The sequence below is a fragment of the Ictalurus furcatus genome, chromosome 9 (assembly GCF_023375685.1).
Source record: "Ictalurus furcatus strain D&B chromosome 9, Billie_1.0, whole genome shotgun sequence".
NCBI classification, from domain to species: domain Eukaryota; kingdom Metazoa; phylum Chordata; class Actinopteri; order Siluriformes; family Ictaluridae; genus Ictalurus; species Ictalurus furcatus.
In genome coordinates this window covers 7,259,649-7,276,670 of record NC_071263.1, presented here as the reverse complement: position 1 = coordinate 7,276,670, position 17,022 = coordinate 7,259,649, and the positions used below count along the sequence as shown (strand labels likewise).

General features: G+C 38.2%; 1 protein-coding gene across 3 annotated transcripts in view; it reads right to left on the bottom strand.

Moving 5' to 3' along the window:
• The window catches only part of heatr5a (HEAT repeat containing 5a), an 87,961-nt gene that overhangs the window by 57,690 nt on the left and 13,249 nt on the right, over positions 1 to 17,022 (bottom strand). For 2 of the 3 annotated variants that reach the window (XM_053632102.1, XM_053632103.1), the window contains exons 6-11: positions 14,289 to 14,460; positions 12,285 to 12,445; positions 9,610 to 9,859; positions 7,540 to 7,686; positions 2,056 to 2,306; positions 1,417 to 1,528 (exon numbers count right to left, since the gene is read on the bottom strand). In XM_053632102.1, coding sequence (XP_053488077.1) covers positions 1,417 to 1,528; positions 2,056 to 2,306; positions 7,540 to 7,686; positions 9,610 to 9,859; positions 12,285 to 12,445; positions 14,289 to 14,460 — 1,093 coding nt within the window. Of the gene's footprint in view, positions 1 to 1,416; positions 1,529 to 2,055; positions 2,307 to 7,539; positions 7,687 to 9,609; positions 9,860 to 12,284; positions 12,446 to 14,288; positions 14,461 to 17,022 lie in introns of those variants that run through there. The other variant, XM_053632104.1, reaches the window with a different exon arrangement.

Genomic DNA, 17,022 nt, shown 5'->3' with positions numbered 1-17,022 from the left:
AACAGTCTTCCTATTAGTGTTCGGGACTCAGACACAGTCTCAGTGTTTAAGTCTAGGCTTAAAACGTATTTGTTTACTCAAGCCTACCCTGACTAGATTCTGTTCTACTACTTCGCAGTCATAATAATCTTTTTTCTCCCTCTCTCCTTTCGCCGAGCCCCACATGAATTTATGGAGATACTAGAGATCCAGATCCTTTCTGCCTCTGGATGGAGCTCAAATCTTCTTTAATTCCAGACTGCTGGGACTACGGCTGCTCCTAAGGCCATACAGACTTCATATAAATCCATAATGAACTTTTTCACACTATCTGTTGTTACCCAGATGAGGATGGGTTCCCTTCTGAGTCGGGTTCCTCTCAAGGTTTCTTCCTCTTAAAACATCTTAGGGAGTTTTTCCTTGCCACCGTCGCCACTCAGTGGCTTGCTCAGTTGGGATAAATTCGCACCTTTAATATCTGTATACCATGTTGATATTTCTGTAAAGCTGCTTTGAGACAATGTCTATTGTAAAAAGCGCTATACAAATAAAATTGAATTGAATTGAATATTTTTTAAATAAATAGAAATGATATTTTTGGACTGAATAATACTTGATGGCCAGTACAAGTGCACCAATGCTCAAGTGATATATTTAACACCTTAGACAGATTATGTTTTTCCAATTGCTATAATTAATAACTAAAAATACTGCACATTTTCTTGACCCAATACACAGTGTATTACTGCACTACTGTGATCTGAAGTCTCCATCTTAAGACTCATATTAAATTGTTTCCATTATTATCTTTTTTTAACAAAATCCCAGGAAACAGTAAATGTGATGAAAGGCACCCTTATCAGTACAAAATAGATAAAAAAAAAATAAAAAAAAAGTGTACTTTTTAGCAGTGCTTGAAAGTTTGTGAACCCTTTAGAATTTTTTATATATCTGCATAAATATGACCTAAAACTTAAAAATCAGATTTTCACACAAGTCCTAAAAGTAGATTAAGACCCCAATTAAACAAATGAAACAACAATATTATACTTGGTCATTGTTTATTAAGGAAAATGGCAAATTATATATCTGGGTGGCAAAAGTGTATGAACCTCTAAGATTAGCAGTTAACTTGAAGGTGAAATTAGAGTCAGGTGTTTTCAATCAATGGGATGAAAATCAGGTGACAGTGAGTGCCCTGTTTTATTTAAAGAACGGGGATCCAAGTCTGATCTTCACAAAAATGTTTGTAGAAGTGTTCATGGCATGAACAAAGGAGATATCTGAGGACCTCAGAAAGAGAGTTGTTGATGCTCATCAAGCTTGGACTTGATGATACATAGATAGACATATGACTAAATGATAAAGACAACTGGATGTTGTTAAAGAAATGCTTCTTCCTATGACTCCATGAATAGAATACATTTGTATGATTACCCAAGGTGTTGAGTGCGCTGAGTAGTAGCCAGCCTCCCTGAGTTCGCTGGATGGAGATTTTACTATTCTGGGCAGCAGAGCGCAATAAATCTTCAGCCAGGCCCATCACCACCTGTTTCCACATATTTACATTTGTTACTCTATATATGCAGTCAAAATAATACAAAAAACAGTGTACTGACATTAACTCACAAAATAAGATATCAGCATATTTTTGTGGCGAGACTGTGTAATGTTATCTAGTTCACGTTGGAGAAAGGTCTAGACTCTAGAGGGAAGTTTAGACCACAGCCGTCAAACTAATTTCAGGCAACAGGCCATATTACAGAGATTTCAAATTTTGCAATTCCGATACGGTCCTATTACATTTGACACCCCTGATTTAGACACTTTCTCTCTGTACCTCGGACTACCAGCAGCCTCAACATCAAACACTTAAAAACAAGTCTAAATAACATCAACTGGAATCTAACTGTAACAGTGTTGTTTAATATGATAGAAGTCCTTTTGTGTTTCTAGATACACAAAGTTAGCAATTCACACTGCCGATAGCAGTTTGTTTGTTTGTTTTTTATTCTGGGATGTTCCAGCCATGTGATAAAACACATGTCATGACAGATTTCTCTGAATTTTTCTTACCTTGCCTTTAGAGTGTGGTATTCCCAGTGGGCAGTGTTGTACAGCACCCAACAGGGCAGCAATTGCAGCACTATACCCGGCTACGGCCTCAGGGCAAGACTTCAATGAATTAAGTCTCTCTGAACAGCGGTTGAGCAATACAACCAGCTGAGCAGGCAGCGCAACGGCTATGCAGCGCAGGCACCAGGCAGCTGCCAGCCGTGCAGATAAGCTGGGGTGAAGGAGCACAGAGATCACAGTATCCAACATTCCTGAAAGAGAGGTAAAGAAAAAAAGAGAGCGATACAAAGAGGACAGGAATGATCAACTACCTTGCTGTTCATGTACTGTTTCTTATAAAGCTCAAGAGCACAATGAACATCAAATCCACAAGTATTTCTGACACCCAATTAGGTCCAGAAATATTTTGATAATGACAAAGTATATTATTTTAGCTGTCTACTGCAATATATTGGAGTTGAACTCAAATAATAAATATGAGCTGAGTGCAGACTTTTAACTTTAATTTGATTGTATTTACATCCAAATTGAGTGAACTGTATAGGAATTACATCACTTTTTCCATGTGGCCCCAATTTTTAAGGGAAATTAACTGCAAATCCTTTGCAATCATTGAGTGCCTGAAGTCTGGAACCCATAGACATCACCAGAAGTTTCTTCCCTGGTGATGCTCTGCTAGGCCTTTACTGCAGCTGACTACAGTTCTTGCTTGCTCTTGGTGTTTTGCCTTCAGTTTTGCTTTCAGCAAGTGAAAAGCATGCTCAGTTTGATTCAGGTCCAGTGACTGACTTTGCCATTGCAGAACATTCTGCTTCTTTGTCTTAAAAAAGTCTTGGGTTGTTTTCAAAGTATGCATTGAGTCACTGTCTGTCTGCACTGTGAAACACAGCCCAATGAGTTTACGTTTACATTTATTCATTTAGCAGATGCTTTTATCCAAAGCGACTTACAAATAAGGAAGTTTTGAAGAATTTGGCCAAATCTGAGCAGATAATATAGTCCTATACACTTCAGAATTCATATTGCTGCTTTAGTCAGCATTCACATAATCAATAAATGCTGACAGAGTGAATTCTTCCTATTTCTGAATGAGCTATCATCAGAAGATTGTTTTTAATTTTTTATTTTAACAAAATAAATATATTTATTCATCCTTCAGCATTGCCTTTGATAAACATTTATTTGAAAAATGCATGGCATCAAGGATGATCAATTGCCAAAACGTTACATTGTCCTCTCTGTGACCACAGATTTGCCATTCTGTAGGGAGTTTTGTTTTCCAAGTAACGTATCCATATTAATACATGTTAAATTAAGCATAGTTTAAGCATACTCATAATGGTGGTCACACTCTTGACCTCATACTAACATACGGACTAAGTATAGAAAATATTATTTTTCCGCAGTCTGAAGTTGTCTCAGACCATTATCTTATCTCGTTCATAATACGTATTGATCATAATATTTCCACCTCGCCTCGCTACCGCGTAAAACGTACCTACACGTCAGCTACTGCACCGAGCTTCATAAATAACCTCGCAGAAACATCAATTAGATTTGGATCACCGTCAGATCACATAGAACTCGATCAGGCGACTGAAAGCTTGGAGTCAACACTCCGCTACACGCTAGATAGAGTGGTTCCACTCAAAAGGAAAATAATTAGAGAAAAAAAATTAGCACCCTGGTATAACGATCAAACGCGAACCTTAAAACAGACAACTCGACAATTAGAACGTAAATGGCGTCAAACCAAACTGGTGATATTTCAAACAGCATGGAAGGAGAGCCTACTGAAATATAGGAAATCTCTTGGCGATGTTAGAAAAATCTATTTCTCCACCTTAATAGGAGATAACAAAAACAATTCTAGATTCCTTTTCAACACAGTAGCAAAATTAACTAGGAATAAAACCACTACAGAGAGAAACACTCAATCATTACATAGCAGTGAAGATTTCATGAAATTTTTCATTGATAAGGTTGAAAATATTAGACGTGATATACAGGCCATTAAATTAAAACCGGACAGTACTGTAACAAACCCATTACATGACAATGTAGCAATATCAGATCAATGTTTAGAGTGTTTCGCTCCGCTTAGAGAGATCGAATTAGCTACATTAATCTCTTCAGCCAATTCATCAACTTGCATACTAGATCCCGTACCTACATGTTTGTTTAAACAGATTTGTCCAGGAGTAATTGAACCACTTTTAAATATAATCAATTCTTCCCTAAGCACTGGCTATGTACCTAAATCACTTAAATTAGCAGTTATTAAACCCTTGATTAAAAAACCTGATCTTCACCTGTCTCAATTGTCCAGCTATAGACCAATATCAAATCTCCCCTTCATCTCTAAGATTTTAGAAAAGGTTGTAGCAAAGCAGTTATGCTCGTACTTAGATAGGAATAACATTCATGAAATGTATCAGTCAGGATTTAGACCTCATCATAGCACAGAGACAGCGTTAGTTAAAGTAGTAAATGACCTTCTACTGACCTACGATCAGGGTTGTGTCTCGCTGCTTGTGTTACTCGACCTTAGTGCAGCTTTTGATACTATAGATCACACTCTTCTCCTTGATAGATTAGAAAATGTTGTTGGTATTAAGGGAACAGTCCTCTCCTGGCTCAGGTCTTATCTGACCGATCGTTATCAGTTCGTAGATGTAAATGGTGATTTCTCCATGCATACTGAGGTTACTTTTGGAGTTCCACAGGGTTCTGTTTTAGGCCCACTGCTCTTTACTTTATATATGCTACCCCTAGGACAAATTATTCGTAAACATGGAATTAACTTCCACTGTTATGCTGATGATACACAGTTGTATGTTTCAGCGAAGCCAGAGGACAGACAGAAGCTTAGTAAAGTTGAGGATTGTGTAAAGGACATTAGACGTTGGGTGTTAACTAACTTCCTTCTACTTAATTCTGATAAAACAGAAATACTTTTATTAGGCCCATGTGTAGCTAGAAGTAATCTTTCTGATCACATGGTTACTCTGGATGGTCTTTCTGTTTCATCATGTACAGCAGTTAAAGACCTTGGAGTGATTATTGACTCCGGCCTATCATTTGATGCTCATGTAGATAATATTACTAGGAGAGGTTTCTTTCATCTCAGAAATATTTCTAAAATAAGAAACATATTGTCACTACATGATGCGGAAATACTAGTTCATGCATTCGTCACCTCTAGATTAGATTACTGTAATGCATTACTGTCTGGATATTCCAGTAGGAATATAAATAAGCTCCAGTTAGTCCAGAATGCAGCTGCTAGAGTCCTAACTAGAACTAGAAGATACGACCATATCACACCGATATTATCAGTACTGCATTGGCTCCCAGTAAAATCTCGCATTAACTATAAAATACTTTTATTAACCTATAAAGCACTAAACGGTCTCGCGCCACAATATCTAAGCAACCTTTTGGTTTTCTATGATCCGCCACGCCTACTTAGATCAAAAGATGCAGGCTATTTGACGGTACCTCGAATAGTGAAGGCTACAGCAGGGGGAAGAGCTTTCTCTTATAGAGCCCCACAGTTATGGAACAGTCTTCCTATTAGTGTTCGGGACTCAGACACAGTCTCAGTGTTTAAGTCTAGGCTTAAAACGTATTTGTTTACTCAAGCCTACCCTGACTAGATTCTGTTCTACTACTTCGCAGTCATAATTATCTTTTTTCTCCCTCTCTCCTTTCGCCGAGCCCCACATGAATTTATGGAGATACTAGAGATCCAGATCCTTTCTGCCTCTGGATGGAGCTCAAATCTTCTTTAATTCCAGACTGCTGGGACTACGGCTGCTCCTAAGGCCATACAGACTTCATATAAATCCATAATGAACTTTTTCACACTAACTGTTGTTACCCAGATGAGGATGGGTTCCCTTCTGAGTCGGGTTCCTCTCAAGGTTTCTTCCTCTTAAAACATCTTAGGGAGTTTTTCCTTGCCACCGTCGCCACTCAGTGGCTTGCTCAGTTGGGATAAATTCACACCTTTAATATCTGTATACCATGTTGATATTTCTGTAAAGCTGCTTTGAGACAATGTCTATTGTAAAAAGCGCTATACAAATAAAATTGAATTGAAGTTTAAAAATACTGTACAGTGCGGTCCAAAAGTCTGAGCCCACTAGTGAAAATGCTTATATTTTGCATTCTTTTCTAATCTAATACAACAATTTTAATTATAAATTTTATTATTGCTAACAATTTGAGTGAAAAGTAGAATCTTTGAAATATCTGCATGAATTTCAGGGTTTATTAGTATTTGATATGTCCCCTTCTTGCTTTAATGACAGTGTGCACTAGAGCTGGCATAGACTCCACAAGTTTGTGCAAAACTTTAAGATCTATTTTAGATCAAATCCATTGGCGTGTCATCTGAACACACTGAACACTGAAGAGATGAGGAAAATCTGACTTTGTACAAAGCAATTAACATGGTCAATATCACCAAATTTGCTTACATTTAAAAAGGAACCTAGAAATTTTGTTAAATCTTGAATATTAGATATTCAAGATATGGAACATTTACTGTCTTTGTTTTAAATATTTCAAAATTCTAAAACCTGTTTATATCCATAACAAAAATCCCAGATTTTGAATGTGGTCTCAGACTTTTGGATCCAAATGTATATCTAGATATTGATGATGTCACTTCCTGTATGTTCCTGCTAAATATTTCTTCTAAAGACCATATTTTCACTTCAACAATCAATCACCTAGGTACAATAGATCTATACCTGAGCAGCTGCTGTAATCATACAGACTGTCTTGTGCTTAACTCAGAAGTCCTATTCACTTTATGCCCTCATTGAACATCCTTTCAACACCCTTACACTTTTGGATTTCTGAAATTTGGATTTCTGTAAAGCTGCTTTGTGACAATGTACATTGTTAAAAGTGCTATACAAATACATATGAATTGAGCTATATTGAACTGAGGCTCATTCTAGAGGCTTTGTCTGAACTGTCGACTCTTTTTTAACATGTAGAACTAGTCATGTACTTAGCCCTTAAGGAATTTGCAAAAAAAAAAAAAACAACAACAATTTTAGAAGGAACACACAGAAAGCTAAATCATCAATATCTAGACATACATGTGTTTTTAAATGAAGCTTCATTTAACATATATTAATATGGTTATGTTACATTGAAGAAAGAAATTCAGAAACCCAGAAACACCCTAAGAGAAAATAACATTTAGGCAATAATTGTGGGCATGCATTTTTCAAATCAATATTCATATATTCATCAAAGGCATTTGTGAAGGATGAATAAATATATTCATCTTGTTCAAATAAAAAATGCCACAAAATCTTCTGATGGTAGCTAATTTAAATAGGAAGTATAAAAAGCATCACGTTCCTTTAAACACCTAATACCTCAATAGGAAATAATAGAGCACTGTGCTCTATTATCCAAGATTTGACAATGCAGAGTATTTGTATGGGGTGGCTAACTTACCTATGCTGGTGTCGTGCAGCAGTGGTGTAGCAGTGGACCCCAGGTCTTGTAGCACACTGCCCAGCTCCAGCAGGACACACACCAGCATGTGCTGACTGGCTGCCACAGCTGTGCTTCTGACTTGCATCTCCATGTCCCCTCCTGCATCTGACATACACACACAGTCACATAATAGCCTGCACCTACTGTTTACCTGACCAAATATTTAATATACAATACCACTAGAAAGTATGTGAACCCTATACAAATTTCTGCAAATGTGATCAGATCTTTATGAAAGTCCTAAAAGTATAGGAAAAAAAACTCCGTTAAAGAAATTACACAAAAAGATGACAGTTTTTACATTTATTTATTGAGCAAACTTATCCAAAATTAAATATCTTTGTCAAGCAAAGATCAGCAATAACTTCATCAAAAAAAATTTCCAGTAACTGGTGATCAATCCTGAACAACAGGGTGGAGGAAGTCTGGCCCATTCCTCCTTAGAAAAGTGCTTCAACTCAGTGATGTTCATAGTGTTGGGGGTTTCTTGCATGAATTGCTCTTTTTAGGTCCTTCCACAACATTTCCATTGGGTTAAGGTCTGGACTTGGCCATTCCAAACTGTTAAATTTCTTTTGCTTGGTAGAGGGACAAACTGTTTAGAAATGGTTTTGCAACCTTTTTCAGCCTGGTGAGCATCAATAACTATTTGTCTGGGGTCCTCCGGAATCTCCTTTGTTCGAGGCATTTCACACTTCCATAAACCTGTGTGGTGTAGACCAGACCAGACAAGTTTATGTTTTTGAAACATTGGAGGGCCTGTTAAACTCGTGTCTTATTGCCATCCCCTTTATTGAAACACCTGACTTCAATTACTCCTTTATATTAATTCATACTTCTAGAGGTTTACATACTTTTTATGAGAAAGATATTTGTCGGAATTATGTTGGATAATTTTGCTCAATAAATAAATGTAAAAGCTATAATGCTTTTGCATTATTTGTTTAATCTGGTTTATATCTAGTTTTAGGACTTAGATGAAGATCTGTTCACATTTCAGATCAAATGTATGCAGAAATACAGACAACTGTAAAGGTTTCACAAACTAATAACTTACCATATTACCTGCAATAATAAATGCTTTCTATAGACTAGTACAGGGGTCTTCACATAGGGCTGGTGCAGCTGCAGGTTTTCTTTCCAACCAAGCAGGAGCTACAACTGATTTCACTTGTTTAATCTTAGTCTCCAAATCAACTATCAAGTGTGCCGTCAAGAAATCTGCAAATGGCCCATGTGGCTGCAGGCTAAGACTGAAGAGCCCTGGTGTAGTAGAATGCCTCAGCATGAGTAATGTGGGGATAATGTTTGCGTAGGTTGTGCAAAGACAAACCTTTGTGAGTTTACAAGCTCACATGCTCTCTGGAGTTTTGTACTTGGCGGCATGCACGAGTGCTTCAGTAGTGGTGCTATAAAGACTGACAATTGCCATGACTACAGGAAAAGGACTGCCACTCCTCAAAGTCATCCATCCTGAAATTAATCAGTTTGGGTGTGCTTCATTTGTAATGCCCAATCAAAGGCTTGGTCACGTAGCATGTCGGTCAGTGGCGTTCACCCAGCTGACGTGCAAAAACAACGTTAATTTATTCTGTTATATTGATCGTGGAACGTCACCACATGAAGTATGCTGAGGCGCTAAGGTGAGTGAGCTTATGGTATAATGCTGAGGGTAATTTGAAACTCATCAGAACAACAACAATTAATAATTAAGCCTTTCTATCCAATTTTTTGTTAGCTGGTCACTCACACTACTTGGAAACCTAAACAAATGAACCACCAATGATCCACACCAAATAAAAATTATTTTTCCCTAATATCTACTAATTCTGTTCCAACAGTATAATTTACACAATTTAGGTGTAACAATGAGATTTATGGATGTTCATTCCTGACCTTACCAATTGTGTATGCACAAAAACATATAAATGCTGGAGAATTATTACACCAAGTATAGTTGCCTTGCTGTATTACTTCTAAACATTAAAATTTAAGATGACTAAAAATAGTCCATTTCCTGCAGCTTACCTGCAGCCTTCTTCTGTTTGCTGATGGCCAGGCAGAGCTCCTTGGCCACCGCTATCTGAGCTTTCTCTCCCAGTAGGCTGCCTACAGAGGCTCTCAGGATGTAAGACACACAGCGTCTGCAAAAGACAGCTTCAGCCAGGTTCTGACTGACCCTTGGGTCACACACCAGTTCCATGAGCAGAGAAAGCAGGGAAGAGAAATGTACTTCCAACCATGCCCCACCCAGAGTGGAGATAAACACCACACATGCCTAAGCATGAAAAAAAAACAACATATGTATCTATTGAATGGTTACAAGTAATAGCGAAAGAAGACTAAGCAGGCCTAGCTTAGCTGGAACAAATCCAGCAGTCTCACATTTGAGAAGTCAGCCACATCACAACTGTAACTATTGATGCACTGATACTAAACTGTTGGCTGATACTAATACCAATAATTGATTATTTTAATCAGATAATCAAAATTCCAAAATGTTTGGCTAAAATTTAATTTAAGTGAATTTGCATAGCAGTTATTTATTTCTAACACTACTACAAAGCTACTTTACAGAAATAAGGCTACACTTATTTACACTTATTATGGGTGTAATGCATCATTCCTTTTCTCGGTACATCAGTTATAATAAAACTTTATTCCTCGAAAGCACTTATTAAAAAAGAAAAAAGTGCACAAAGAGAAAAATGTGAAAACTGTCAAAAAGTGAGACGCTCGTTCTGAATGGAATGTTTCAGGCATACAGTATATGTAATAATCTGAAATATTGGAACAGCAAGGCCAATTGGTTTGTTTCTGCTATACATTGAAGACATTAGAGTTTGAGAACAAAAGATGAATGAGACAGTAGATAAGAATTTCAGCTTTGTTAAAACTTAGAACATGGCACCTTTTGTTTGAATCCAGCCACCCATTTTTCAAGTGATCGAAAATATTGAATGTTTAAACAAGTAATAGCTCTGAATATCTCTCTTTGTTTGAGCCCTGGGTTTCGCCAGTGAAGACTGCAATTGTTGTTAAAAAGGATAAACCAACATGAAGACCAAGATTAACCAGATGATCCAAAAATATATGAGCTCATCAGTCAAGCACGGTGAAGCTAGTGTCATGGCTTGGGCTTGCATGCTTCTGGAAAGAGCTCACTAATTTTTATTGATGATGGAACTCATGATATCAGCCGAATGAATTCAGAAGTCTACAGAAACATTGTTTGCCAATTTACAGAGAAATGCATCCAATCTAATTGGGAGGAACTTCATCATGCTGCAAGACAATGGACAATGACCCCAAAAATCCTGCCAACAAAGGACTTAATCATTTTAGATTGGTCAATCACCAGACCTGAACCCAATTTGATCATGCATTTCACCTCATGAAGAGGAGACACCCCCTGAAACAAACAACAACAACAACTGAAAGAAACCTGGAAAAGCATCAAAAAAGAAAAATGAAACAGTTTGGTGGGGTTAGTGGGTTGCTGGCTTGTTGTAGTTATTGCAAGCAAGGGATATGCAACCAAATGTTAAGTGTTGTTTATCTTAAGTCTATCTGTTCCAATATTTTTGCTCACCTAATCATTGGATGGACTGCCACAAAGGTGCTGCTTTCTAAGTTGTTAAACACATCTAGATGTATATATTAGGAAATGAAATCAGAAATTCTGATCTATCTGTCTTTTGATCTCAACTCAAATATCCTCGGGGTATAGCAAAAACAAAAGAACTGGACTTAGCATTCCAAAACTGTATGCTGGAAGCATCATTGCATTTGACTGCCGATTTTACATTCTGCATTCATAACCTTTCACATACAATTGAAACTGGCATTTGAAAAGCACATGCTATTAAACTGCACTGAATGATTGTTGGGGAGTGAGACAAATTGCATAATTTTTCAACACTGAATCCCAACTTCAGTGTACCTTGTAAGAGAAAAAGTAGGTATTCTGCTTTCCTGAACATAAATTACAACAACATTTGCAGTGCAAGAAATAATCAAGCATTTTTTGGAACAAGAGAAAATAACAACATCAGTGACTGACATTTAGAGGAATCATTTTACTTCATTATAATATTTTAAGATACTTTAACTGCTCAATTAAATCATTCTTTAGTGTACTTAAGTGAATCATGTCATTATCAATTAAAATCCAGTGAATCGTGAGTTTCACACCGCTAACACTAACAGTTTGTTCCACTACGCATACACACACATACCATTTATTTTCATAACATGTCCATTCATAACCTTCCACTAACAGGAAGATATTTTGTACCTCACAGGCTAATAAAAACCCTTGCATAAAAATATAAACCAAAAGATAATTATTCACGAAATTATATTAACTTTTCACATTTTGCCTCACAGAAGCAGAGCAAAAACAAAACTGACTATGCCTAAACAGCACCTGTCAACGAGTGAAAATGCCTGCTCCAAGGCCAATTTCTTCATCAGTAAATGACTGAAGAAAACAAAAGTATAGAATGCAGCATCAAAACTTTTTTGATGCTTTCATACTTCTGCTTACATAGAACCTTTAAATTTTGATTCTACATATTAAATCCATGTACATTAACAGTACTTGCGTTCATGCCATGTATTAAATATTTTAAATGAGATATTGAAAATCATCCTGTACATTTCTGAATGCAGCTGATGTTTTTTAAGAGGCATTGATTGACCTGTGTGATGCCCACGCGCAAGTCTCCATTCACTGAGCTGGTACCCTTCAGCATGTCACCACTGACACGCAGGAAACCTGCTCCACGTCGTAGGAAGCCACTGGACAACAGTTCTGTCACCTCTTCCAAACAACTATACTTCAAACCTGACCGGGGAGCTGCTGCGGGGGAGACAGGAATGCAGAAAAATAATAATAACGAATCAACAGCAAAAGTGTGGGGGGGGGGAATCATTCATATAATGAACCATATGGGGATTTAGAGAGGAACAATTATTACAAAATATTACTATATTTTGTTGTGTCATACATTGACATAAAGCCAGTAAAATAACACAAATAATGAAAAAGTGAAGTCTAAGTATTTTGATTCAGAGAACCACGCTACCACAAAAAAGGTCACGGGAGCGTGTAATTTTTACTCTCATACGGATGGGAGCATGTGGCCAGGTATTAAGCTCACAGGACCTATTTCTAATAATGATGAAATACAACTCAATTAACTAATTAGCTATGCTAACTCTAGTTGAACTCTATAAGCCAGGTTCATTGGGCTGAACTCGCATACATATTGGGTTCATTTGTGTAAATGAGCTGGAATGGAGAGTGGCTCAAGGAGTAAAAAGTTCTTGAACCCACCTACTTAGCCATTAGAGACCCAATTTTGACTAATCTTGACACATGCACTTTTAAATGACAATGGACAAGTCAGTACCACCGGTTTACCTATTAAGCCCATTTCACTCCGGACCACTATTCGCATGGAACATTTGATCTGTGTTTTCACTCACTGTTTTATTAAATATAACATGGAAATAGCTGTAGTGACAAAGTGACCATTGTAAACAATTATTAATCCAATGAGATTTTCAAAATTTCTGCCCACAAATATCAAAGTGATTATTAGCTTATTAAACACTGTGGTAGTTTAATAACTTTCATGAATTTTGAATTTTAATCAATAGCGAGTACTGCCTCATTCAGGCTACAGGCTAAAATACTGACCTGATGTTCTGTTCATTTCAAATTTTGGCTGCACATACTTTTTTGTGTTCATTATTTATCTGCATTAGTAACACAAACACATGGGCTGCTACCAACAGGAGAGATGTTTAACTGCTATTGGCTAATGATACATAATATGGCCAAATGTTTGTGGACACCTGACCATCACACCCAGATTTGCTTTTTGAACATCCCATTCCAGATTTAGCCCCCTTTGCTGTTACAATAACCTCTACTTTTTCCACTAGATTCTGTCTTGACATTAGCCAAATCAAACTTTGTTGTAGCCACACCACACTATCGATTATAGACTGTTATCAGATAGCAACAAGCGTCATCGAACAAAAGCCACGATAAAGCTTTTCCAAATAAAATAGGCTTTCCATATTTGCTTTTACAACAGTGGCTGTGGGGACTTGCTTATTCAGCCACAAGAGCATTAGTGAGGTCAGGCACTAATGTTGGGCAAGGAGGCCTGTGGCGCAGTCAGCATTCCAATTCATCCCATTTAGTGAGGTTGAGGTCAGGGCTCTGTGCAGGCCACTAGATTTCTTCCACTCCAACCTTGGCAAACCATGACTTTAAGGAGCTTGCCTCATGTGCAGAGTCATCGTCATGACGGAATATGTTTGGGCCCGTTAGTTCCAGTGAAGGGAAAATGTAATACAAAGACATACTAGACAATCATCTGCTTGGAACAGCAATAGTTTCCAGAAGAACCAAATATGGGTGTGATGGTCAGGTGTCCACATACTTTTGGCCATATGGTGTATTTTAAATAAATATTTTGGTATTTAATACATTTTTTAAAAATCCAACTAATCAACTCTTTACAAAAAATAAATAAATTACATAAATAGCTAGATTAATTCATTATTTAAAAAAGCAATAGTTGCACCCCTACAATCAACTAAATTGTTGTTGCCTCCAGGGGCAAATGTGTTTTAAAAAGTCTCTTCCCACAAGTGGCCCCTCAGGTGATGCAGGTAATGTAACCTACCTATGGCTTGTTTGGGTTCAAGTGCTGAAGCTAACAAGGTGCCCAGCAGTTTGGAGACGGTGACACGCACATCACAGTTGGAGCCATCAAATGCTCTGAAGCACAATGAGGCTATGTTCTCCAACTCTGTGGACCACAGGAAAACAGCTTCTCTCTGCAGTTCCAACAGGCACTGAAAATAAATCACAAACACACACACACAAAACCACTTCACATATACAACACTAGCAAAGTACATTAAGCAATGGTATTAACATTAAAATCAATGCACCACATCAAATAGAAAAAAAAAACTATTTACGTATTATGCATCTAGTGCAGATATTATTTATCTATGTTGTGGATTATATCGTTTGATAATTTGAATCGTTTAATCGTTGAAGCCAGCAAATATCATGAAGTAAACTGGCCTGACCCTCCCCCCTGGCCAGAACCAGAGGAGCCACAGCCACGGCCTATTAGGGATGCGCCCATCAGTGGCCTTCTGGAGAGGATGATGAGTGAACTGCAAGTATTAAAGCAAGCTGCAGTCCATCAAAGTAGACCTCTTGCAGCCCCACCAGTGAGCCTTCCTGTCAGAAACTCCAGCCCTTCAGCCCCTAGACAAGCAGGATGCTTCCTGGTCATTCGAGTCAGCAATAAAGCCTTCATCCTCAGCCACCTCCCAGGGCCGGTTCAGCTTATAAGTCAGAGCAGTACGAGAGTTACCTTCAAGGTGAGAATGCAGCAACCTCGCAGTCATACATGCAGAGAAGGGCCCAACCAAGACCCCCGAATTGATCTTCAGCACCAGACCGTCTCAACCTCTGAGTCGACATACTGGGGTCCAATGCCAATGATGTCTGATCTTAAGCAGAAGTTCAGTCAGCCCCAAGAGATGGTGTTGAACAAAATAGCCAGTGCTGTGGACTCACCTGATATTTAATGCGGTGATCAAGCTGCCTTTGAGAAGTTCGCCCTACAGATCCAGGCACTCGTAGGCATGCTTAAATCCCTTGGCCTCTCAGTAGAGATAGAGCTACAGTGTGGATCCCACATAGCACACCAGTTGAGTAAATTCAGGTGCAGTATGTTCCATCATTCAAGAACAACCTGACTGATTCTCTGAGTGGCAATATGAGTCCTGGTGCCAGGAATATGACTGTTTGTTACCGGTGAAGACCACCAAGGAGAGGCAATGGCCTAGACAGGAGCCTCACCAGAAGAGGTGGACCACTAATGTGTTGCATGGAGCCAGAGAGGCGATGGAGAGAGAAATTACACCAGCACCTGTGAATCTCCCTGCCAAGAACAGAATTAAGCCTTACTGCCTATTCTGTAACCACTCAGATCACTTCTTGAACTAATGCAGAGGTTGTAAAATTGACCAGAGACCAGTTATCAGCACCATTAGAAGGTGCTGGCAATGTGCTAGAACCCACCAAGCTGTGCAGTGCAACATGCAGAAACCCTGCAGCATTTGTCAAGGGAAACCCCTACCAGTGTTGCATGAAATTAATTCCAGGACTCCCAAGACTGTGTTCAAGCCAACTAAAGAGGAGAGCTGTATGGTTAATACACCCTCTGAAGTACTGTGTGTGGACAGACCCGTAGATGGCAGTTGTGTGCTATTAAAGTTTATTAAAGTACTACTCTACCAAGGCAACCAGTGGAGCTATGGGCCACCCTTTCTCCTACAAAGTCCAGACAAATGGCCGACCCCGCCGGCAATAGTAGTGGATTAGTGTCATTCAAAAATTCACAAGTTTGTATTCTTCTGTATTCTTCACTCTTCTTCCTCCAGACATACTGCTGATCCATCGTGCCAAAAAGTTCCAATTTTGTTTCATCGCTCCACAGAACAGAACACAAAACATCTGTGACTTATTTATATAATTTTGAGCCAAATTTTCTTGTGCTTTTGGGTCAGTAGTGGTGTACATCTTGGAGTTCTGGCATGGAAACCTTCTGCGTTTAGTACGCGCCTTACTGTGCTCACTGAAACCTCAGTACCTGTTGCCACCAAGTAGACAGGTCTTTTGCAGTCACTCGAGGGTTTTTCACAACCTGCCTTCTCAGAAATCTGGTTGCAGCCATTGATGGCTCGCTTTTTCTGCTATGTCCAAGTATTTTCATGTATTTGCTTGAGACAACACCTGCTTTGCATATTTGTGCTGTTGTGAGGGATTCTGTTCAGGGGGTTGAATAATTTTGATACTGGAGAAGTCATTATAAGCTGCATTTTCAGTTGAATTTGTTGTGTTGGACTATTTCAATTGCTTTTGTTAGATTTTTTCATTGCAAACAGCTGAAAGTCTGTAAATTTTGACAATAAACCTAATTTGCAATGGTGGTTGAATAATTTTGATTGCAACTATATATATATATATATATATATATATATATATATATATATATATATATATATATACACATACACACACACACAGTATCTCACAAAAGTGAGTACACCCCTCACATTTTTGTAAATATTTGATTATATCTTTTCATGTGACAACACTGAAGAAATGACACTTTGCTACAATGTAAAGTAGTGAGTGTACAGCTTGTGTAACAGTGTAAATTTGTTGTCCCCTGAAAATAACTCAACACACAGCCATTAATGTCCAAGCTGCTGGCAACAAAAGTGAGTATACCCCTAAGTGAAAATGTCCAAATTGGGCCCAAAGTGTCAATATTTTGTGTGGACACCATTATTTTCCAGCACTGCCTTAACCCTCTTGGGCATGGAGTT